Here is a 25,209-nt window from a genome sequence, read left to right as displayed (position 1 = left end):
AATGGGGAATCCATGTAGCCACCTGTCAATCACAGGCGTGTGAACTGCAGCACTGGCAGAGGGACATAGGGCGGTAGGGAGGGAGCCGAAAGAGTGGGGACGACTTTTTTGTGGTTTAGTTTCAAAATCCTTGCACACTGATATAAACATATAGCATGGATGGCGTGGCAGAGAGAGACAAAAGAAAGAAAGAGGGGAAGAGAGAGAGAGAGACATGCAGATTGTGAGTGGGTTCGCCTATGTGCGTGCCATCAATGTGAGGCCTGAGACAGGGGCGAGGCGTTTATGATGCGGTCAGACAGCGGGGGCTACAGAAACTGATTTCACAGCTGGGGAAATCCAATACTCTAGTCTAAATCTCCAGGGTGATGTACCCGATTGAGTGATTTCTCTACGAGAGTAATTATTCTGAACAAACTTATTCCGTCGTTGTGTTTTTTGGTTAAATCCAAAAATTGCAGGGATTTATTCATTTAAAGCTGTTGAGGCCTAACAGACTGCATTGTATGATGTGTGTTTGTGTGTGAGTATGTGTGTGTGCATCTATGTCCTGTGCGTTGACACATATCTAAAGCATGCAGCTTTGCATGGTATACCAACCCTCGTGTGCCTTTTCTTTCCGAGGAAAATAAAGTAAAACAAAACAGCAGAAACTAGGATACCTGAGTCTGAAACCCAGACGTTCCCTCCATCGCTGCCAACCTGAAGTTTTGAAGCGTCCAGAAAACAAAACAGCACTTTAAACCTCCCTGCCCAACCCGATCGATCGGCAGACTTCATTAAAATAGCATTTGCGTCTGAACACTTGAGCACGCCAAACTAAAGGGATTAAACCAGAGATCAATACTTGATCGAAGGACAGCTTCCTAGGGGAATGGAAAAAAACAAAACAAACCAACACACGCAGGCTTTTACTTTCACGGTTGCTCTCAGTCTCGCCGTCTCCCCCCTTATTCTCTATCTCCCGCTCTCTAGCTCCTCTCTCGGTGTGGCATCTGTGTCTGCTGCTAGGGACGCCACCGACGGCATCCGACAAACCACGAGCAATTACCGCCGAAAAAAACTAGATTGAGTTGTTGTGTGGTTTTTTTTGCACCGCTAATCACAGCTGACCTCAAACGTGACAAAAGAAGCAGAGGGAAAATTTAATTGGCGAAAAAACACGCAGATTGGAAAATAGCTTTACTTTCTCATTACGCCGTCGAAAATTGTGTTTAGCAGCGCGTGGGCCCTGACATGATTGCTTTTGTTTTCGCCGCCTCTGTGTATCCAACAGTGAACGTTTACGAACGCGTCGTCGAGGTACATTGTCGTTTAAACGAAGCACAGTCAATTCATTCGAGCAGGTTGACGTCGCCACCATATTTCCCCCCTCGCACACACCTGTGCTGGATTCCGAAGCGTGCAGCGCTGACTAAAAAGGACTTTTAAATACAGTAGCGACAGACTAACCCACCACCGTTCAAAAGTTTGCTTTATGCTACCAAGCACACATTAATTAGCATTTCCCTGGAGTGAAAACAAGCCAGTGTTTTAAAAAGCACACGAATCACATGTATAAAAAAAACATGCGTGGACGTCACGTGATGACTTGCGGTGCTATTCATCTATTTCAGGAAAAAAAATAAGCGTAGATGCGCTCGGTGAAAACGTTCTGTGAGAACGGCCTGTGAGCAAATGTTCCAGTGAGTCAAAGTCAATGGACTTGATTTATCTTATAAAAGCTACGCTCCACTGGTCTTCAGCGCACTCTATACTCTCACTTCACATTTCTCTCCACTCTACACCATACTTCTTCCTTACAGTGACTTACTGCGACATCAAGGCTTGGACAGAGCCCCCCCCCCCCCCCCCAGGGTTAAACACAGTACATTAAATATAATACTGTCTGCTTGTATTCCCGTAGCGTGGGCTTGAAAAGCAGAACCGCCGTAGCATGTTGAAGTACATGTGAGAGGGAAGTTGGATGATGAGACAAAGGAGAGGAAAATGTCTGCTGTGGAGCGTATATACATATATAGGTATTTATATACCGCCAGTGTCAAATAGAAAGTAATTATGTAATAATGTGTGAATAAAAACCTATAGCTCTCCAAACTTTCAACACAACCACTTCAACTCAACTCATTGCCCTCAGTACAACGGTTGACCAGAAACCCCGTCCAAGAACGTGATATTAAATATTTTGATCCGCTAAAGTGCGGGTAAAATAAAAGGAGCAGCGAGAACAAAGTCTGACCGATCAATTCTCCTTCAGGAGTCCTATGCAAGACCTTCGGTTGCCATAGATATCCTGGGCTACGCGTTCAGAGATCAAAGCGAGAGTGGGGCGGATCGAACGGGGCAGAATCAAAGAGGCTCCTCTCTCCCCGAGGGGCTCAGTGGTCACCTTGGGAGCGAGCAGGGGGGGCGGGGGGGGGGGGGGGGGGGGGGCGAGGGGTCTTTGCACTTATTGTTAGGAGAGAGGAAAACAAAACAGAAGGAGATGGAAAGGAAAATCGTCGGAAGGAAGATGACAAATTGTACCGTACAGATACCCACACACACAGACACACATATACAACCTGGTTTAAACACACACACACACACACACACACACACACACACACACACACACACACACACAGACTCAAACCAATCACACGTACACACACCCACACCCACACACACACACACACACACACACACACACACACACACACACACACACACCCCACACACACACACACACACACACACACACACACACACACACACACAGACTCAAACCAATCACACGTACACACACACACACACAAATAGATATTCACTAACACATCCACACTCATAAACACATCAACGCACACACACTCACAAAGACACAATGATGCCCCCTCCCCCGATCTGTCTCCCATTCCACCATGACAGCAGCCCGGCCCTCAAACACAGATAGCCATCATGTCCGCGGGCGGAAGCTGCCTGTCGCCATCGACAACGGCGGCCGGGCACGTTATCCTGTCCGATCTGGTTCGCTGACGGGCCCACAGGGAACTGGAGCGGGGGGGGGGGGGGGGAAGCTTGTATTACAAGAGGGAATCGATCAGCAAACACAGGGGCGATATCCCCTATCAATAAGCTGCTACCAGGACGTCTCTCTCTCCCTCTCTCTCTCTCTCTCTCTCTCTCTCCCTATGTCTCTCTCTCTCTCTCTCTCTCTCTCTCTCTCTCTCTCTCTCTCTCTCTCTCTCCCCCTCTCCCTCTCTGTATCGCCCTCTCTCTCTCTCTCTCTCTCTCTCTCTCTCTCTTTCTCTCTATCTCTCTCTCTCTCTCTCTCTCTCTCTCTCTCTCTCTCTCTCTCTCTCTCTCTCTCTCTATCGCCCTCTCTCTCTCCAACGCTTTGACAGAAGAGCCGGTTCCTCATAGATAGAGATGACGAGGGAGCGAAGGGGAGGGAGGGAGGGGAACGCGACGGGGCGAGAGAAGGAGGGGGAGGAGGGGAGTGGGGGAGGGAGGGGAACGCGAAGGGGCGAGAGAAGGAGGGGGGGAGGAGGGGAGTGGGGAGGAGGATGAGAGGGGAGTCAAGGAGGGGAGGCAGGGATGGGAGACAGTGGAAAGGAGAGGAGGAGAAGAGGAAAGATATGGTGGAGGGAGGGAGGGTGGAGAGGAGTGAGTGTGTGGTGGGGGGTAGGGGTCAACAGGAGGCGACAGGGTGGCTGCGGGCAGTGAACCAATGAACCTCAGGTGGGAGGGACGGCGGGGGGATACCAGTCGTAGGACCACCCCCGGGCAGTGCAGCCTGTGGCTCCCTATGAACCACCGTGTGATGTTTAACGCTACATTGGTCTCGGGCCCCTTCTCATTTTCATTAGCGGCAGTGTTAATGTACATGAATGAACCAATCCCAGGCATTGTTAATCCAGCGGTCGGTGCCCGTGTGTTTACTCTATCCCATTAGCGTAATGGATGCGATACAGCCCCCACACCATCTCACACACGCTAAGTGATTTCCCAGATCAAATATTGATATTCAAAGGACGCCCACGGTGGTGCCGGGCGGGTTGTGGGGCGAGAAGTCCCGACTCCCAAAGACCCTGGTGGAGAGAGAGAGAGAGAGAGAGAGAGAGAGAGAGAGAGAGAGAGAGAGAGAGAGAGAGAGAGAGAGAGAGAGAGAGAGAGAGAGAGAGAGAGAGAGAGAGAGAGAGAGAGAGAGAGAGAAGGAGAGGGAAGGAGAGGGAAAAGAGAGAGAGACAGAGAGAGAGAGAGAGAGAGAGAGAGAGAGAGAGAGAGAGGAGAAAGAAGAGAGAGGGAGAGCGCGAAAAGAAACCTCCAAAACCTAACCACCAAGACAAAAAAAAAGGAAAAGGAAAAACAACAAATACATTTAATTTGTCCACCAACCATCACGCTGGTTGGGAGGATTTCTTTCAGTCCCAAGGACCTGTCTTTGTCCACAGCACAGCCAGGGCTGCTGGCTCACTACTAACCCTAATTGCCCCGCGGCCTAAGGCAGCCACTTTCAAACACAGCCATTCATCTTCCCCTGGAACAGGAAATGGTCTCCGGCCCTGATCCTTAATCACCCCCCCGCTGCATGGGACAAGGTCACCAGGGAGTGCCTGATGACAAACACACACACACACACACATGCTCGCTCACACACACTCACTAACAACACACACATACACATGAGTGCCAATATCACGTATACGCACATAAATATGACAAACACACACAATTATGAGAAACGCAAACCACCCACACCCACATGCACAAATTCCACAAACACATCTAGTTCCACACACACACACACACACACACACACCAATACCAAACACATCCACTCTCACAAACACACACACACGCACAAATAAACAGCACACACACAAGCGCTAACCAAGCAGTCAGTCCGCAGGTTCGATAGCAGCAGTGATATCGGCGTTCTCATTCTGAACGTGTGAAGTTGCCACGAAAAAATAAAAAAATGAAATACTGAAATTGGATCGGGCCCACCTCCCCTCCCCCACCCCCACCCCCCCACACACACAGACACATCCACACACACAAACCCTAACTCCCCCCCCCCACACATCTCCTTGTGGAGCACCTTTTGATCTCGGCTTTCAATCCATTCTATATCCGCTGAAGTTTCTCACACTCACTGCAGGGTATTATGACTTCAAGGCGTAATAGCGAATCAATGTGGGCGTTACATAACGCCGCTATCTCTGACAGCTTTGCCCCCCCCCCCTTACTCCACCCTGCCTCCACACCCACCCCATCTGAATTAGTCAGGGGACCCCCGTTGGTGTCGACGTCTAATGAGCACCAACAGAATTAAGCGGCAGGATTTACTGGCTTTTCAGAAAAGATGAAAGTTGAATCCCTATCACTAAACTGAGTGAATTATTCAGAGCGATCACCAGGGCCCTGTATCCACGCGGTTTGGTAAATGTGTCTAAGAAGACACGTTTGGGGATGCCCAGCCATTTTAATCTCACACACACACACACACACACACACACACACACACACACACACACACACACACACACACACACACACCTGCACACATGTGAGACAGACCGACACACGCACGCACACATGTGTATGCATGCACAGACACACACACGTACACATGTGCATGCATGCGCACACACACACACACACACACACACACACACACACACACACACACACACACACACACACACACACACACACACACGCACACACGCACACACACACACACATGTGCACACAAACAGACACACCCAAACACACACACACACAGTCACAGTGTTCTCATCTTATTGCTTTGAGGTGCGACGTGTATCCCGTCTGCTGAGCGCGGGTTCAGCGCAGAGGAAACGGCGAGCTATATTTACCCCCTGATGAAGGCGCCCCACTCGTAGGGAGGTGGTGCCCAACTCATGGGGAGGTAAACAGAATACTTAGAGCGTGCGTGTATCACAGCATCAAAGCCTGTTCCCAAATGTTCTTCCCATTGACAAGCACATTCACACCCATACCGAACACAAAATAATCATGGGAGTAATCTGTCTTCACCTCTCAGACACACACACACACACACACACACACACACACACACACACACACACACACACACACACACACACACACACACACACACACACACACACACACACACACACACTAACACACATTCCCATAAAGAGACACGCTTGCAAGCCAAGTACAGAAACATAGAAGATAAGTAACTGTGGGAATAAGGTGTCCCTCTTTACCCCTTAAACACACAACGTTAACGTGTGTGTACGTGTGTGTGTGTGTGTGTTTGTTTACACCATGCAGCCCTCAACCCCATGCCACTTTGCTGATGATGTAAACATAGAATGTGAGCCGTGCACAGTGAACCATTACAGCCATTAGTGGTGTAAGTCACGGGCTCAGTAAGAGCTTTTTGTTCCTCCTGCCCTAAATTAAGCCTCATTCCCTGTTTATTATGCAGCGCGGCATGGACCCCGCTGCCGTTTGCATCATTATGGTCTGGCTGAAACATTGACTGAGCAGAAGCGGCGCAGGTTTTCACCTGGAGCTGTTCTGTACGGCTGATGGAGATGATGTCATCTGTGTTTGAAGTCTCATGGTTTTAAACATGAGAGTTTGAGGTCGTATTTGCATAGCGGGCAGACAGCCCTGCCTGTTGTTGTCCTGTCTAGCCGAAACCGAGAGCGAGGCATTAACACGGAGGGGGTTAAAGGTTCGTTTCCCACTGGGGCCACTCCCCATGCTATGGATGGGGCGGGCGGAGAGAGGAGGTATTGCGAGACACTTTTAATAAAATCGTCAGACACATGTATACTATGTATTTCCTGAGACATCTCTCTCTATGTAACATATGACATACATATGAGAAAAGACCAAAACATTATATCATCCATATACAACAAAAAAAAACACGATGTTGATTGAAACGACGCGCAACGATTTACGACGTCCACGCAAGACATGATACACTGTCATCATCCACACCCTGACACATAATGCTCAGTAACAGTTAACTTTCGGGTCCATGTTTCCAATATTTTCTGGTGGTTTGTGTTTCATCATTGTTTCCTCTCTAGTTTGTCATGGGCGCCGTCTGAAGTTGGGCAGAAGTTTGCAGAGCGATAACTCTGCACAGTTTGAGTCAGAGGATCAGAGCACCTGCAGCATCTGCTTCTCTCCTACCGGTCAGGAAGAGCCCCTGCTGGGAGCGTGTGTGTGTCTCGTGCGTGTCTGCCCGTACAGGATATGTAGAACTGACGTCTGCGTATGTGTGTGTGGGTGGGCATGTTTGTGTATGTGCTTGTGTGTTTTTGCTTCTTGGTGTATGAACGCTTCCTGCTGTGTTGATGGCAACTGATTGGACACTGGGGTTTACACACACACACACACACACGCACGCACACACACACACACAACCACACGGAAACACACACACACACACACACACACACACACACACACACACACACACACACACACACACACACACACACACACACACACACACACACACACACACACACACAGAGACACAGACACAGACACACACGCACACACACACACACACACAGTCCCGGAAATCTATCAGCTGTGTGTTGAGGCGTGGGGGGACATCCATTACAACCCTCCAACCCCACCCCCCACACACACCATCCCCCCCATAGTTTATAAAACCCTGGAGCAGCATGCTGGGCCTCACACTCAAACTGCCAACCCCACCAGCATTTATGCACATGCACACACAAACACACACTCGCACGCTCACACACACAATCATAGACACACTAACACAAACATATATAAAGTACGGACATGCACACAAAACAAACCCACAAGCACTTACATACGGTACCACATACACACACTTCCTCTCTGCTAATGGACATGGATCCAGAGACACAGTCCCTCTGCTAACGGATCACAGACACAGTCTTCGAACGCCCACCGTGGCGAGCAGCATGAAAAATGCATAAAGTACATCAGGAACGCATGTCGCATGGCTCCTCCTGTGACAGCAGGTTCAAACACACCCTGACAGCGACGCCATGAGCGTGTTATGTGAGATAATGGTGGAAGGGGACCGACCAGACACAGCCAGAGGGTAGAACGATGTCTTTGTACTATATGTGTGTGTGTATGGTGTATGTATGTGTGTGTGTGTGTGTGTGTGTGTGTGTGTGTGTGTGTATGTATGTGTGTGTGTGTTCTAGTGTGTATGTGAGTGTGCTTTTGTTTTCGTGTGTGTGTGTGCTTGTGTGTAGGTATGTTCTAGTATGTATGTGTGTGCGTCGGTGTCTTTGTTCATGGATGTGTGTGTCAAGTGTGTGTGCATGTGTGTGTGTGTGTGTTCATATGTGTGGACATGTGTGTCTAGGCATATGGGCTGCGTGTATGTTTGTTCACGGGTGTATGCTTGTGTTTGAATGGTCTGTGTGTGTGTGAGTGTTTTGTGAGAGTTGTTGTCACTAAGGTATCCATGACTATGCCTATGCTTGAGAATATATGCAAATGTCCAATATAGGTGTATGAAAACACAATCTACAAGTCTGAAGTATGCAAAATTAGTTTTTTTGTTCTGTGTTTGTCTGTGTGTGCGTTGTGGTTGCAGTCCTTTAATGAGCTCTACACACATAAACATGAGCTCGCCATCAGTCAGCTGTCTCCTAATTGGACGCCCCACACAACCAACGGACATCCAGCATCCATCTCCCAGAATACACTGGGAGGCCTTGTGGAGAGAGACGAATGGAGACAAAGAGAATGAGAGACCAGGGGGAGAAAGATAGAAAGGAAACAAACGAAAGACCGGAAGAAATGAAAGACTGAGAGAAAGGAAGAAAGAAGAAAGCGAAGGCAATTGAGGGAGGTAGAGAAACAGAAAGAGAGGGACACAGGGTGACCGAGAGAGATGGAAAGAAAGAAGAGATGAGGCAGATAGAGAGAGATATACAGAGAGAGAGAGAGAAAGAAATTCAGAGAAATAGAGAGCGAGAGAGCGAGAGGATAACAATGGACAGAGGCGACGTAAGAACCCTCTGCCTGCCAGTTCCACCATCACACAATTACAGCCGCTCTGACGGACGGCAGCGTGGGCGACACATCATAAAAACAAACTCAGTGAACATGACACACAGAAATAGACACACACCTCACACACCTCACACACACACACACACACACACACACACACACACACACACACACACACACACACACACACACACACACACACACACACACACACACACACACACACAGAACATACACGTCGGCACAAAGTACAGAAAAGCAGGCCAAGCACAAGCACATTAATGACGTCGTCGCCATCCAAGAGAGAGTCCATGTGAAAAGCTACAGACACTTCCAAGAAAAGGTTGAGCATAAATCCGGTGTAATTATGCAAGCCTGGAATGCAGGATGGTTTCACGCAGGGTGGAATACATAAGAGAGGGGGATAGGTGGTTGGTAAGTGGATCAGAAGGACAACACCGTACCTCTGCAGTATCACGGGCTGGGAATGTACGACCTGCGGCTGTTTAACGTTTCCTTTCAAACTTCAAAGTACATTTATTTTCCTGTCACATAAATTCATATTATTAATGGTGGGGGGAAGACATTAATACATAAACATGTTACAGCACCAAACAAAAACCCATCAATGCTAATATCATTTAATTGCGCCACGTTCATTTATGCTAATTCATATCGTTATAATTCTCATCCCCCTCCCACCCCACTTTTCGGACCAAAGAAAGCCCATTGAAGGGCAAGTGGCTCACATCTTGTTTGCGTTCTCCCGGGCGTGCGACCAGTTGCCGATGACGACGCAGGCAATTTCTTAAGCCAGACGATCATGCAAATCACTTCCAATCCACCTGCCACAGACGCCTCCCCCCACGGTACAGCCCACCACAGCATCCCGTTCTTATTGGAGCAAAACATCTCTTGCCAATAGCGCGAGTTAATTGCTAGCGGGAAACATTACCCTCTTGTGATAAAGAGCACCCTCCCCCCCGTAAATAGACTATTCCCTGTGCGACCACCGCGCACGTGTTTGACACTCACGCGTGTTAAAGGCATGCTTGGTTTAGCTAAAGACCCTCTGAGGGGTCTATCCTAGGGAGCTAGGATGCTAAGAAGTCAAACCTGTGAATAATTGCTCGGTTTCATGCTTCAAACTCTCCAAAACTAGATTTCCCATGAATATATTTCTTTAAACAATTGTATGTCACGCATGACTGAGGATTGGACACAATTCGCACAAAGTACTCGGGGCTCAATTAACTCATGGGGAATTGGTTGCTCATATGCATCCAAGTGAAGCCATGGCCGTTGTAATATGACCATGCATTAGTTACCCTTACAAAAGTCAAAATGAAGAAAAGTTAGGTCGAAAAGTCACGCTATACAATGTTTTCACCGTGAAACTGCCCCCTTTCGTAGGGACTCCTTCTCGGTTTCAAACCTTCCATCTTTAGTTTGGTTTGTGCAGCGTGTGGAACAACTCATACTGCCCCAAAGGATTCGGCAAAAGCCATAACAGCCTCTCTGTTATTATCTAGCGTCTCTTCACCAGTGAACAAGGCCTCTGAGAATGAGCGTGCGTGCAAACGTTCGTGTGTCTAGGTATGTGGGTTGTGTGTGTCTTGTGGGTGTGGGTGTGTGTTTGTGAGTATTTGATATGTGAGTGTGTGTCAAGCTGTGTATGCGTGTGTATGCGTGTGCATGCGTATGTGTATACACACATGTGTGTGTCTAGTCATATGTGCATGTGCTTATATGTGTGGGCGTGGCGTGCGTGTTTATGGTTGTGTGTTTATGGGTGTTGAGGAGTATGTGTGTGTTGGTGTGTGCGTGTGCATGGGTCCGGTGAGTGTGTGTTCTTAGGTTTGTGTTTGTGTGTGTGTATGCATGTCTAAGCGTGTGCGTGCATGTGCCTGCAGGTCTCCAGGTGAGTGTGTCTAGGTATGTGTTTGCATGTGCGTGGACGTATTTACGTGTACGTACACACACAAGTGTGTGTGTGCGCGTGTGTGTGTGTGTGTGGGTGTATGGTGATGTCCCCGGAGGCAGGCTGGTGTCCACAGGGTGTCTGAGGTGAGGTGTGTAATGGCGTGACATCTCTGGATCAACAGGACCAGACCAGGGCAGCCAATCTCACGCTTAATTAATGACAGCTCCCGCGCCCATGTACGGACACGCACACACACATTTCACTACAGCTGACCTTTTTTCAGGTCGTCCCACCTCCAGCATCTCTCTCTCTCTCTCTCTCTCTTTCTCTCTCTCTCTCTCTCTCTACTCCTCTCTCTCTCTCTCTCTCTCTCTCTCTCTCTCTCTCTCTCTCTCTCTCTCTCTCTCTCTCTCTCTCTCTCTCTCTCTCACTCTTGCTCCTTCTCACCCTTTCTCTCTTGCTCCCACTCTATCTCTCTCTCTCTCTCTCTCTCTTGCTCCCTCTCTCTCTCTATTGCTCCCTCTCTCTCTTTCTTGCTCCCTCTCTCTCTCTCTCTCTCTCTCTCTCGCTCTCCCTTTTTCGTCTTTCTCCCTTTTTCCTCTTGCAATATGTCTGGCCATACATGTGTGACACACAAACACACACACACACACACACACACACACACACACACACACACACACACACACACACACACACACACACACACACACACTTCCCCCCCTGCCCAGCAGTGTGTTTGAAACAGGGGCTCCTCTTCCCCCTGCACTTCATCACTAACGATAGCTCCCAGACCCTGCACTGCCGTTACAGATGAAGACCCCCAGAAGCACTGTCCCCGGTCCCCCACCGCCACCCCCTCCTAACCCCCCAGAGCAAACACACAGCCACAAGTCCTCTGCTTGTACCTCTCAAAACACTACCATGCACCTGTCAGACCGTACCATGCGGACGTACTCCTAAAGGCCACAGGGAAAGACAAAGAAAAAACACAGGAAAATTCTGTCACGCGGCCGGCAGTGAATCAAAGCTGGACCCCGCCGCGGGGACGTAAGCAGGGAGTGGGAAGTACTTATGTATCAGAGGCACAGGGACCAGCATGTGTGGACAACCACAGAAAGATATGGTAGTGGGAAAAAGACTGGAGTCTGGTTGTATTTAGTGTGGGGAAAAAAATAAGAGAAACCCAAACTGTCATGGTTGAGTCGAGGTTGCAAGGTTAAGGTAGAAAAGTTGAGTAGGAAAAGCAGGGAAAGTTGTTGACCTGACCCCTAACATATTGGACCGTTTCTTATCAACATTGTGAGTTTGGTTGGTTGGTTATTTCACCTTGGAAAGGACTTTGCCTGTTGTCGATGAAATATCTCTCATAATAACCCTGTTTCCTTGACATCGCTTTAATATTAATAGCTTTTGACACTAAGTGACATTTTCTCATTCTCGTCAGTATTTTCTTATCTTGTGATTTCTTATCCATTGTGACCTTTTCAGAAATGCCGCAGACTGCGGTGTAACATGATGAAGATGATGGTGAGGATATGTGCTGGGTCACGGTCATCAAAGAGCGCTCATGTCACAAATCAGTGAGATAAGGGTAAGGGTGAAGACAGGAGCAGAGACAGCTCCATGTTTAATTGTTCATAGGTTTTTTGTTTACACTTGTGTGTGTGTGTGTGTGTAGGTGCGTGTGTGTGTCTGTGTGTTTGGCCGTGTTTCGTTTCCGTGTCTGTGCATCTAGGTGTGTGTTTGTGTGTATGTACGTACGCGTGTATCTTTGTGTCTAGGTGTATGTATGTGTGTCTGCGTGTGTATTTGTGTGTGTGTGTGCGCGTATCTTTGTGTCTAGGTGTGTGGGTATGTGTGCCTAGGTGTGTGTGTGTGTGTGCGTATCTTTGTGTCTAGGCTGGTCTATGAGTGTGTAGGTGTGCCTACGTGTGTGTGTGTGTGTGTGTCTATGTGTGTCTAGGCGTGTGTGTTTAAGAAAGGCAGCTCATTGTACTCCCAAACAATCCATAAACATCCATACCACAGGGGGCTCGTATCAGCAACACACAGACGCCAATCAGCTTTTAAAGTGACAAGCTTGACAACAGTGGCTCCTGTCTCTCTCCACCTCCCATCCCAGCCTGAGCAATCCCATCCCGGACCAGGATAGCCCTTAGGGAGAGTTATGGTTTTAATATGAACACTGAGTGGCTCAATTTGTCCTCCAAGTGTCAAAGGAGTGCTTGGCTTGATTACTTTCTTGGCACTCCGGTGACATTCATTGGCTTAGAGTCAGAGCACATTGGCCTCTGAGAGAGAGAGAGAGAGAGAGAGAGAGAGAGAGAGAGAGAGAGAGAGAGAGAGCGAGAGAGAGAGAGAGAGAGAGAGAGAGAGAGAGAGAGAGAGAGAGAGAGAGAGAGAGAGAGAGAGAGAGAGAGAGAGAGAGATTCAGCGGGGAGAGAGATAGAGACAGAGAAAGAGAAAGGGAGAGAGAGAGAAAGGTACAGAGTGGTCCAACTTCACGCGCCTCAGTATGAAGCAGTATTTTATTCAATCCACTTTTACAACTGAATAGCATCCAGAAAGTGAAAGACCAATTAAGAGGAAAAGAGCACCTCTTACACCAAGACCGTAAGCACCAATCCTCCAAAACAAAGATTAGAGGTACCATGCCAGTAAAGGTCAAGGTCAAATAATTGTACATTTACTATATTAAACGTATTATAATGCAAATGACTACATCACATAAGTCAGAATAGAGACTATTTGGTCATATTAGAGGTTTGACCTTTAAGATCGTATTAGAATTTCGACCTTTAAGAACTTTTATTTTCGGATCACTGCACATCCTGCTACACCTCCCGACCACTCCCACAGCACAGCACCGCCCCCCTCCCCTCATGTATCCCACCCCCACCTGAGGTCCAACATGAACACCTGCCACCAGTCAGAGTTGGATCGATTCAACCATTTTTCAGGTCAAATAAACCAGATTTCAATATCAAAACAATTAGCTTCGGCCCTTGGACATCTCCACCCCTCATCCCTTCCTCCACCCTCCCCCCTCCACCCCCTCCCCCCATACCAAACCCCATACCTCCCCCAACAGGTCGGTCACGCCCCCACCCAGTCGGCCACGCCCCCACCCGTCGGCCACGCCCCTTACCTGGATGGTGGGCGGGGAGCGCTGCTTCCGGGTGGTGGTGGTGGAGAGGGTGGTGGTGGTCTCGATGAAGGTGGTGGACATCTCGGGGGGCACCGAGGTGGTGGTGCGCGCCGCCCCGCGGCTGGCCGGCACGTCGCCCACCAGCCGCACGCTGCCGTTCACCTTGATGTTGGCGTGCGCCTCCGCCGCCATGTTGAGCACCTTCAGGCCGTTGTAGTACAGGCCCGACAGCTGACCCTGGTAGGGACGCTTGCGGTCGTTGCCGCCGATGGAGATGGTGGCCTGGGTGTTGAAGATGGTCAGCTGACGACCTGGCGCAGCGTGGTAGGAGGGAGGAGGGAGGAGGGAGGAAAGGGGGAGGGAAGAGGGGGGGACGGTTAACGCACGCCCTTCGATGGAGGAAACCCATGGGTTATAGACGCTGTAAAGTGTGGGCTTTGGCTGCGCTATGAAAGGAGGGTGACTGTAGCAGTCATTAGGGAGGCTGGACTGGCCTTGGATACTAGCCGCTGATTGCTGTCTGATCTGATGAATGGGCGGTGTGATTGGAACACACACACGTGATGTCGCCAAAGGTTACAAAGTTAATAAATAAATGAATAATAAAGCATGTATAGAATAACTACGTCCAACATGGTGCAATGCAGAGGATCCCTTGCTGAATTCTGGCAGCCTACTAAAATGGTTGCTTGATTTTGTTCAAAACAAGCTAGCAAAGAAAGCATGGTCCCCTGGCAGTTTGCCCACCAATTATCTGGTTATGTGGACTTGGGTTTAGGTTGGACTAGTTTTCTGGATTTTACCCCTGCTGGTATGTGTTGACTATATTCCTCAGACTTCCTGAGACAATGATTGATCCACAGAATAGGAATATATGTACATTTTAGATAATTTCTTAATATTGGATGAGCTTAGCAATGCATGTCCATCCCATCTTGTGAGCGAGTTAGCTTGCATGTATTTCGTTTTTTTAGCTTGATTTAATTAGCGGCAACGCAGTCACACTACAGTGCTCCATCCTTGGGCTTCATGGATGTCAGGTGAGACGAGGCTTTCTGGCTGATAAGCCAGGGCTTCTCTCTAGCTATGCTTCTATGCTCATGAAACATCATTTTTATTCCACTCGCCACAGGAGCCTTTTTAAAACCATAAACACTGAATAGATTTGTTTTTAAGGTTCAAAATGAAGAAAATGTGAGTAATAATAAAGAAAGAAAATAAATTGTTAACGGTACTGCTAGCGGTAGCCTACCAGCGATTGGTGGGAGAATTGTGTTTGGATTAAAAAAAATTATAAAAAAAGTTTGTGCATTAAGATTCAGCTTTGGGGTATTTCAAGGATATACGATGATAAACAAAATGTGTTTTTTCTGGTTTTTGATTTAATTTTAAAGGGGGGGTCCTTTCCATTCTAATATTCTCCGGACAAAAAACTGTGGATGAAACATTCATAAATATGTAAACTAGGCTTTGGCAGATTATGATAAAGAGTCAGCAATACACATTCAACACGTGTCACAGTAAATTTCATTAGGGAAGGGCTAAATATTATTGGGTGTGGAACACATCTCATGCATTAGTTATGCAATGAGAACACACAAATCAAACTGCCGCAATGGGGGAAAAAAATCATAATTAGAAATCTAATTTCTATGAAATACTCTCACACACACACACACACACACACACATACATACGGACACTGTTGGTTTGTTAGGCGTGCCACATTAACACAATTACAAAAAAAAGACAGCATGAAATGACAGCGACAAGACGTTCGTATCACAAACAAGAAAATGAAACAGCATGTGGAGCCACGCATGCAGCCATAATGGGATTTTCTTTTCCCACACCGGTTTGTGTTTTAGCAAATGTTAAAGGGACTTTAGAATCGGGTTTAGAGGTTTAAAAGCGATGACCTTTAAATGCATTTTAAGTGCGATATTAGGTTTATGTGAATCATTTTTTATTATGGGATAGAAAAATAGGAGCAGATGGATAGAGTGTTGCATTCAATCCCTGTGGCCAATCCTGGAGCAAAAAACATTTGCAAGGGGAAGCGCAGGACCATACACCGCTCTCAAACGGCACGCACTACCCCAGGCGTGGAGAAATCCATTTCCTCTGCCATTTCGCTAACGAAAATGCACCTAATTAGGTCTCTTTGTGAGTGACAAAGAGAGGTGTCATTTTTTTGGGGGGATGTAATGTGTATGACCACCATCACACAAATGACAGCATGAGGGAAGGACCTGCTTGCCATGTTGGTTCGGTCACTGCGGGCCCATACTCTGCAGAGGTTTTTGAAATTTGGCAGGGGGTTCAGATATATTTAACATCGGCCTCAGAATTGCAACATACTCCTACCTATTCCATCGTGTTTGTGATTGTTTTTTATGTATTATTTGTAGTTTAGGTGCAGCTTCAACCAGTCCCTTTAACTGGACACTATCGATGAATGAACTTAAAACAACTTTAAAAGGTGATGATGATAAAAAGGTAAATGGGAAATTGACAAAAAATAAAATAAACTAAAACTATAAACCAGCATGTGGGTTTGAGTTCGTTTTTTAACAGAGGGATCTTTAAATGATGGTTTATTCATTCTCAGAGAGCAGAGGTAACAAGCCGATGGCATGACGGGAGGAATAAAGTAAAAGGAACAATGAAACACATTCTACCGTTCCGGTGAAGGATTACCTTTCTCCTGCAGCCAATCTTCAACTGGCCGGGTATATTTGAACGGGATTTTCTTATTTGCCATTTGATAGCGCTCAATGTCGCTGTTGCCTTTGAGGTTTAAAAGTTTAATAAACAGTTTGAAACATTGGGCAACGGCAAGAGACAAGACTCACATTTATACAGTGGTTTATGACGTTTTTTATCAGGGTTTATAGATATTTAGAAAAAAAGTTAGCGTGATGATTATTGTTTTTTTTCAAGAAGCGTTAATTGTAGGTTTAACCGTTATATTTATATGGCACACTTGACAAAATATATCACAGTTATCTACCGAAATCATGCACGATACACATTGATAACAGTATAGACACTAACTACCAAGTACCTGGAAGAAGACTGTTAGTCAATTTGTTCGAATACAAGAAGAAAAACAAAACATTTAAACAGAACAAATTCATCAGCATATACATTTCAAAAGGAAATATTTCTTCAATGGACCTCTTTGGTAACAGAAGCAGAGTTCATCAAAGAAAGAAATGCATGCATGCTTTGACTGCCTTTCAATTAAGCAAATTGAAGTTGCACACATTCCCTGGACACCAGCTGATTATGTTCCCTTCTCATTTATCTAAAGTCTAGATGAGTCCACACATGACCGAGATGGTTTCACAGCCATTTACCGCACATGAAAGTGCTGCAAAGGGAGCAAGATTAGTACGAGTAGGAGCGGGCGGGCGGGCGAAAAGAGGAGTGGGAGTTCGATTCCCGAGTACATTCCGGCGTTTCCTCTTCCATAGTGAAAGAGGAGGCCCAACCGTGACACAGGGTGGTGGGGTTGGGTGGGTGGTCAGAGAACAACGCATACAGATTGGATCATTACCGCGCGGGTAGAGAGGTCTCGGAGAATCACCGTACCGCTTGCTGAGACCCCGGGTGACTATGTACAGCGCTGCATTATATGCGAGAATTAGAAGGTAATAGGCCAGCTCTGTGATCTGATAAATGCTAGTTAATTATCCGGTGATGATGGATTTTCTCATTGAGTGTAAAAAAGCGGTTAGGGTGTGAGCCAAGTGTCTTGTGACACATTTTTTCTTCCTCAAAGTAAATCTGTGTTGATAGTGGTCGATGAGATGTGGAGCTCAGTTCTCCAATACCGTTAGAAACAGCTTAAGCCTCGGCATGCCTTTGTTGGCTACATACATTACAACGGCGATGTTGCTTAATACACAGGTGGCTAAGCTAAGGTTGGATCAATTAAACATATACACTCTCTGCCACGGCCTCCGAAATAAATCAAATCTGCCTGCTTAGTGTACAGACCTGAGTTTGCTCAATGTGAGTGTTTAACTGTTTGGTTGGAAGCCAGAATGGGGAGACATAAGCCTAAGAGGGTATTAGTTTGATAGCGAGCTAGCGTATACCTGTGGCAGAATATATGTAGACGTGCGGTGCAATGTGCTAGCGGGTGTGCTTTGAGAATAATTTTAATTCAACACATATCGGGTCCAAACCGAGGTCATATTTGGAGACTTGTGTGTGTGTTTCAGTTCATTTATACATTCATACCTAAGTAAGTACGTATGCACGCACATACGTAAGTATGCATGTATGTATGTATCTATGCACGCATGCACATGCATTTATGCATGAATGGATTGAGTCAAATAGTTAAAGTATTTTCTTTCTCATACATGTAGTCATGTCTGGTATTTTTAATCATACTTATGTTGCTAGGGGTGTATCCAGAAAGTAGGTTGGGTTACTGGTGTTTGTCAAGCTAGCCATACTCCTCCACAGCAGAGAGAGAGCGAGAGAGAGAGAGAGAGAGAGAGAGAGAGAGAGAGAGAGAGAGAGAGAGAGAGAGAGAGAGAGAGAGAGAGAGAGAGAAGAGAGAGAGAGAGAGAGAGAGAGAGAGAGAGAGAGAGAGAGAGAGAGAGAGAGAGAGAGAGAGAGAGAGAGAGAGAGAGAGAGAGAGAGAGAGAGAAAGAGAGAGAGCGAGAGAGCGAGAGAGTCGAGGGAGATGGTGTGGGAGAGAGAGAGAGAGAAAGAGAGAGAGGGGGAGAGAAAGAGAGAGGGAGGGTTTGCCAAGGCTGCTGATAAGGACGGACTAAAGGTATGGCTTTTTATATTGTTCCAGGTGATTAATGAGGTGACACACGTTCGTGTAATGAATACACCACAAGTTAATTGTCCAACTAATGAGAAAAGTGTCTTTATAGTCTGTCAATACCCTATTTCATCTCTAAAGGTGACTCCCAAAATGACCTTAGCAACAACCAACCAACGCGGGGACGAATAAAAAAGCAGTTTGATGTTCAAACTTTCCTGTCTTTGAGGTGGGAGTATTTGTTGCAAATAATGGAGCGGATAAATGGAAATTATATCTCACGTTGTGACTATGGCTGTGTGCATGTGTGTGTGTGTGTGTATGTACCTTGGATCACGTGTACGAGTGCACAGAGCATGCATGTGGTTTCTACCTTGCGTGTGTGCGCTTGTGTATGTGTGTGTCTGTATATGTGTACGTGTGTGTATGTGTGTGTGCTGATGCATCCGTGAGTTCATGTAAGCAGGCACATTATCAGACGTTATCTTAAACCAAGGACGCCTTTCTATCTTTCACCATGTCTACTGAATCTCCCGGAATTCAAGAAAAAAACGGACAACTCCCAAAAGTGTGTGTCTCTAATTGCGAAAGCAGTTCATTCAGTCCCGACACCAGGCATTTATCTCCTGGCCGGCTTGTTTGACATTCTGTTCCGGAATATTCTCGCCGGGGTTCTGTCAAAGGGAAGAGAGTGATGACGATGTCATCACAGACTGAGAGAGAGAGAGAGAGAGAGAGAGAGAGAGACAGAGCAAGAGAGAGACGGAGGGAGAGAGAGTGAGAGAGAACGAGAGAGAGTGAGCGAGAGTGTGCGGGAGAAAGAGAGAGAGAAAGAGAGAGCGAGAGAGAGAATGAGAGAGAGCAGAGAGCAGAGACGAGAGAGAGAGATAGAGAGAGTGTGTGAGCAGTGACAGCTACTTGGCATTCTAGGGGCACGATGTGTACCCGTTGATGTACGGCAGCCCTGTAGCCCAGAAGTCCATCGTTTCCTCACTCGATACTTTGTGGCTGCAGGTGTCAGGTTTCCCGTTATGGACATCTCCGACACCCACCCACAATTCACTCCTCCTACTGTCTGTTGTATTCCTCTCTCTCCCGTTTCATCTGTCATCTTCGCGCTTTCTCACACTCTCTCTCTATATTTGTGTCCTCTCACTTTTTGTCCATCTTCAGCTTTCAACTTTCTTCACATTTTCTTTCTTTTGCTCTCCAGCACTCTTTCCGTTTCACTCGTTCTCTCCTCCTCAATCGCTCCCTCTCTTCCTCTCTCCCTTGTTCCTCTGCCTATAGTTTGTCTTTCTCTCTGGCTTTCTCTTCTATTCTCTCTCTCTCTCTCTCTCTCTCTCTCTCTCTCTCTCTCTCTCTCTCTCTCTCTCTCTCTCTCTCTCTCTCTCTCTCTCTCTCTCTCTCTCCCTCTTCTGGGGAACAAAACCAAGAACGTTTACAAAACAAAACCAAGAACGTGGAGTCAAACACTAACCCAAGCCACTAGGATATCCTGCAGCAGACATTATGGGAAACACTTGAACTTTTCGTGTGCACGTAGTCCATCTGTATAAAACAAGCTTGAAGGATCGTTGGTCATACTTCAAACGCTCCAATAACCACATGCTGTGTGAATAATGGGCGGGGTTTCGTTACGCTGCGGGCTGCTGCCAGCCAATCAACGATGCAGCCTGTGCAGAAAAATTGGATTTACATAACTTAATGAGATTGATTGATGGTTAATTTATGTGTGTAGTAGTTCAACCTAATATTTCTTTGTATTATTTGTACTATTTCTTTGTCCTTTCTACTTTTTCTACGTTCATATACAGCTTTTTGGCTGTGTTCGTGGCTGACTCAGAACTACTTTTTCAACTAATGAAACACACAGATGTTCTGACAAATCTGAAATTAGTAGAAATACAGAAGCTCAAAGCGGGGACCCAGATTGGTTTAGTGATTCAACTGAGAGAGATGGGCATTTTAGTAAGCATACACTCCTACGCACATGAGGTAGAGGATGGCCCTTGTATTTTGCCAGGAAAATAATAATCCATTAACATAATTGTACCGCTGCCATATTAACAACAACAACGCCATGCCGTTAACCCCTCATTTTAAAAACCCTTACTTCAATCCATGTTGATAACAACAGGTATTTCAGATTGAAAAAATAGGTTACCCGTATTGGCCACATGCGGCATTTACAAATCCTAAATTCATATTTAGATGGTCTGTTATTGCGTTGTTGTTGCGGACGGGTCCCACCAAACCAGGAAAATGGATTCAAAATAAATTGTGTTATCCAAGTCTATTGTAATCTATGATTACTTATAGAGCAAGTCAACAATAAAATAGCTCTCGGTATTAATCAGCGCAAACGGCGAGGTACAAAAGCGGGAGGTAAACACTTCTGAAGCAGAAAATCACTCACCTCGCAATACAAGCAGCCGGGGCAGAGTGACCGCCAGCAAAACACACTTGGCACACTTCTGTTCCCGCCTTTTTTGTCAGCCAACTGACCCACAACAACAACAACAACAGCAGCAACAACATAATGAGACTTTTTAGGTGGCGCATTTGCAAGCTTTGGCTTTCAGTGTCAAGCAATCCCCCGCCGCCCCCTCCCGCACCACCGGGGTCCGCTAGGCCCCCCCCCAATCCGGTAACTGTTTATTGAACCGGGTGAGAGCCCCTGAAAGCGTTCGCCGGCCTTCAAGTTAAGCATCGCCGAGTGTGAGAATTCAGTCGATGAGGCTGCACCCTAACCTGTAATTACTCAGGAGATGACAACGCCTCGACAATGGGTAGGGGGGGTAGTAGATGGTGGGTGGGAGGGAAGAAAAGAAAATCAATCACTTTTGAATTACTATCACCGAGTGTCCTGTAAATTACCTGCACCGAAGAGAAAAAAAGAATAAATTACTAAGTGTTGGCCCCCCCCCCCCCACACACACACTTCTCAGTTTTACACTAGAGCCCCGAGCCTCCATCCCCTCACTCCGGCCGGAAGAAAACTCAATGGAAGCACCTGGGAGAGACGGAGACCAAGCTCAAATGTCTTTCTGTTCGTGTCCAAGAGGAACCCTCCATTAACCACTTATTAACCACATAAGGGATTTCTTTGTTCATAACGCAGACGCTTGGGTCAGATTTCGCGAATAGTCTATCGTTGTGAATTCACTATTGATACAACGCTTGGTGAGAAAGATTGGTGGGATAAGTGGCATCATATTGAATACTTGAGAATGTCAAATTGCCAATTACGTTGAATTATGTGGGTACAAAAGACTTTGCTTAGGAAAGTGAGTAGTGTAAGAGTAGGCGTGTCTCAAGTAGGCCTATTCCTGGCGTCCTCTTGCTCTCTCAACGTTATTACTCCACGGCCGGGACATCGTTGTAAAACCTGTCCGACTTTGTTTGGTCAGAAGAAACGTGAAAGACAGCCGAGGGCAACGGAGAGAACCTGAGAGACAGAACGAATTAAAATCACCTGCACTCTCATTGAACCCCCGAAAACCATGTGTGTGTCAGACTCGAAAAGGCTAGGCTAGGCCACAGGATGACGTCGGGCCAAGCCTTGGTGTGGACGTACAGTACGTACAGTACATCCAGACGTGGGACTTTTACTTTGAAGGTCTGCAATGGAGACAAAAGGGGCCACCTCCTTTGCCCTCGGATCATGCCTTTAAGGGGCAGGTAGGTGGCAAGGGGGCTCTTTCTCTGGGAGGACTTCAGGTAGGCTGTCGACACCCTAACCACGACACTATTCAACTTCTCCATGTGTACTTTATTTTATCAATTGTACTTTGATATAAAAAAAACAGCGTGACCCCGCCATACTGTCCCCCAGTCTCTTTCAATTATTTTTTTATAATTTTTCCATGTTCAGAAAAAACGCCTTAATGCCAAATGGCTGCAGAGCACGGTGGCGCTGTGGCGTTGGCATCGGTACGAGGCGCTTTAGATGGTCGGAGGCAGTGTTGGCGGTGGGACTGAGCAGGGCGGCGATCCCACCACCTCCACCTGGTCTCTGCAGAGCGGAGAGAGAGAGAGAGCCTATCCAAACGCTTAGCAGAACCCTAGCAGTGTGGATGCTGATCAACCACGTGTGGACCGCTGATAATGAAGTGGCCAATATTCTGGACAACGTTTGGTCATGTCTGTGTTTTTCTTTTTATGGTTCTATATTGAAACTATAGTTCAATGGAGGGTTGGTAAATGGCTTCCGAGCCCTCTTCTGGAATGTTTTTCGACATTTCCTTCAAGAATATACAATTAAATTAAAGAAAGTGAAATGTTTCATTAATAATTCATTATATTCTACTCGTTTAACATGGCCCCTATTTTCTCCGTAGAGACATAAACATGTTTAATTTAATCTTCAAAGGCTACCCTCCCATACATGGAAGCTTCTGGTCAATTCTGGGTACACAAAGCGTAGACCTAGCTTTTTTGTCTCCACCCATTGGTCTCGCTTCACTCAGCAGAAAGACAGTTGGGGGACAAAAGAAGCTGCAACAGCAGCTTGGGCAAAAGGAGGGAACACAGATATCAAAGTACAGGACGTCCAGCCTAGGTTAATGGGGCGTGGAGCAGAGGAACCGGATGATTTCTCATTGTAGCTGCCACCTCCCCTATAGTCTGTACAGCCGTCTGTCTCTCCCGCAGCTGGCTAGCCGAGCGCAGCACGACGCAAGCTCCAAACTGACCGACCGGACTCGTCGGGAGACTCAAAAATGGAGCCGGCTGTGTTTGATGACCTTATTTGTATTCAACCACTGTCTCCGCTTCTGCTGACCTGGGAGAGAGAGATACCGGCTTAATCTGGCTAGGAGGCCTCCTACTCTCTTTTCCTCTCTCGCTATCTCTCTATCCCTCCCTCCTACATCACTCCTACCCTGCCTTCCTTCCTCCTAACCACCCTCTCTCTGTGTTATATTTTTTTTTTTTTTTTTCATTTCTTCGCTCTGCTTGTTCACCAAACGAAACTTTTCAGCCGTGGGATTTCGATCCCTCCCTTCTGTTGCTAGCTGGCCAGGTGTCGTGTGCATATCGCCATTTACCAGGTAAACAGACGGAACAGCCTGGCCGAGTGTCCATCTGTTTAGCTGGTGAATAGTGAGCAAGGATGGGTTGGGAGATATGACAAGGACTTTTACAGTTGCAAATGAATAAGCCAACTAGTTTTGTTTTGGCCGAAGTTTTGTTATGCAAGTTATTTATGAAAAGCGACGTCTGATATCCTTGACGATAGCAGACATTAGCTTTGTTTACTTCAATAATGAATTTTGATAACCAGCTGATGTCCAGTTCTAACAATGCATCTCAAACAGTTAGCATTCCCTCAACACTAAAAAAAGGTCAAAGGTTAGATGGTTGAGGATTCAATACGGTGAAGGTTCAGGGTGGGAGGGACGTACCTGAGGGGAAGTGCTCGTTGATGGGCCAGTTGTCCACCTGTAGGGTGGCGTTCCCTCCGTTCCTGGTGAACCTCACCAGATGGTATTTTCCGTCATTGATCGCCGTAGAGGTCTCCCTCACGCTAATGTCCACCGTCCCGATGTTGAATGTCACACCGACTTTTCCTTGTTCCTGGGGAAGAAAAGGGCAAAGCAATTATTTTGTTAAATAGGAGTGAGAAAGACGGCAGTTATGGCACTGGATTTTTTTTCCTTTCATTAAATATGTTGGGGACTTTCTACGACGGAAATGTCTTGCAGGTTACAGTAGAAATAAAACGATCAAAACTCTTCTCAGTAATAAAAACAGGGTCAGTTAGTTAGTTTGTTTAGTTCAAATGTTCACGTTCAAAGGCCATTTATGTGTAAGATGTGGAATTCCAGCGAGGTTATAAATATTTGTACACATTTCTACGTGCGTAGAAAAGTGCAAATTGTAAACAACACACATTCCTCCTTTCTTAAATCCAGCTGAACTCAGAGTCAATGATTCAACAGCACGTAAACATGTTGGCTGTCAGGAGTTGAGCTTGAGCTGATATTTATGGAAAAACCATTGAAACATCTGAAGAATGCCATGTGGTAAATGTAGCTAGCTATGGCTCGTTTTAAAATAGGTGAAAAATAATAATAAAAGTGCTAAAAAGCAACATGAGGCGACAAAAACTAGCGATCATACGTCTTAGCCATGCTGTTATCATTCTGTCCCTGGAACAACCGAGGCTGGTTGGATGTTTTTTCGGTTGCTAGAAACTGTCATACAAATAGCATGACGGTAGTACGATTGTGCTTCTGTTCTTACCACTCAACAAAGCCACAGTGAAGCTAGCCGCTAAATAAGTCACACCATCTCGCC

The 25,209-nt window shown here is 46.7% G+C and overlaps 1 protein-coding gene across 1 annotated transcript in view; it reads right to left on the bottom strand.

Moving 5' to 3' along the window:
* The window catches only part of LOC130374943 (neurexin-3b-like), a 221,925-nt gene that overhangs the window by 16,330 nt on the left and 180,386 nt on the right, over nt 1-25,209 (bottom strand). The window contains exons 27-29 of the mRNA XM_056581924.1: nt 24,315-24,486; nt 16,815-16,904; nt 14,115-14,425 (exon numbers count right to left, since the gene is read on the bottom strand). Of these exons, the coding sequence (XP_056437899.1) occupies nt 14,115-14,425; nt 16,815-16,904; nt 24,315-24,486 (573 nt within the window). The remainder of the gene's footprint in view (nt 1-14,114; nt 14,426-16,814; nt 16,905-24,314; nt 24,487-25,209) is intronic.

Source organism: Gadus chalcogrammus, chromosome 21, assembly GCF_026213295.1.
Source record: "Gadus chalcogrammus isolate NIFS_2021 chromosome 21, NIFS_Gcha_1.0, whole genome shotgun sequence".
Classification (NCBI taxonomy): domain Eukaryota; kingdom Metazoa; phylum Chordata; class Actinopteri; order Gadiformes; family Gadidae; genus Gadus; species Gadus chalcogrammus.
The sequence above is the reverse complement of the archived record's forward strand: the minus strand, read 5'-3'. Positions and strand labels throughout refer to the sequence as shown.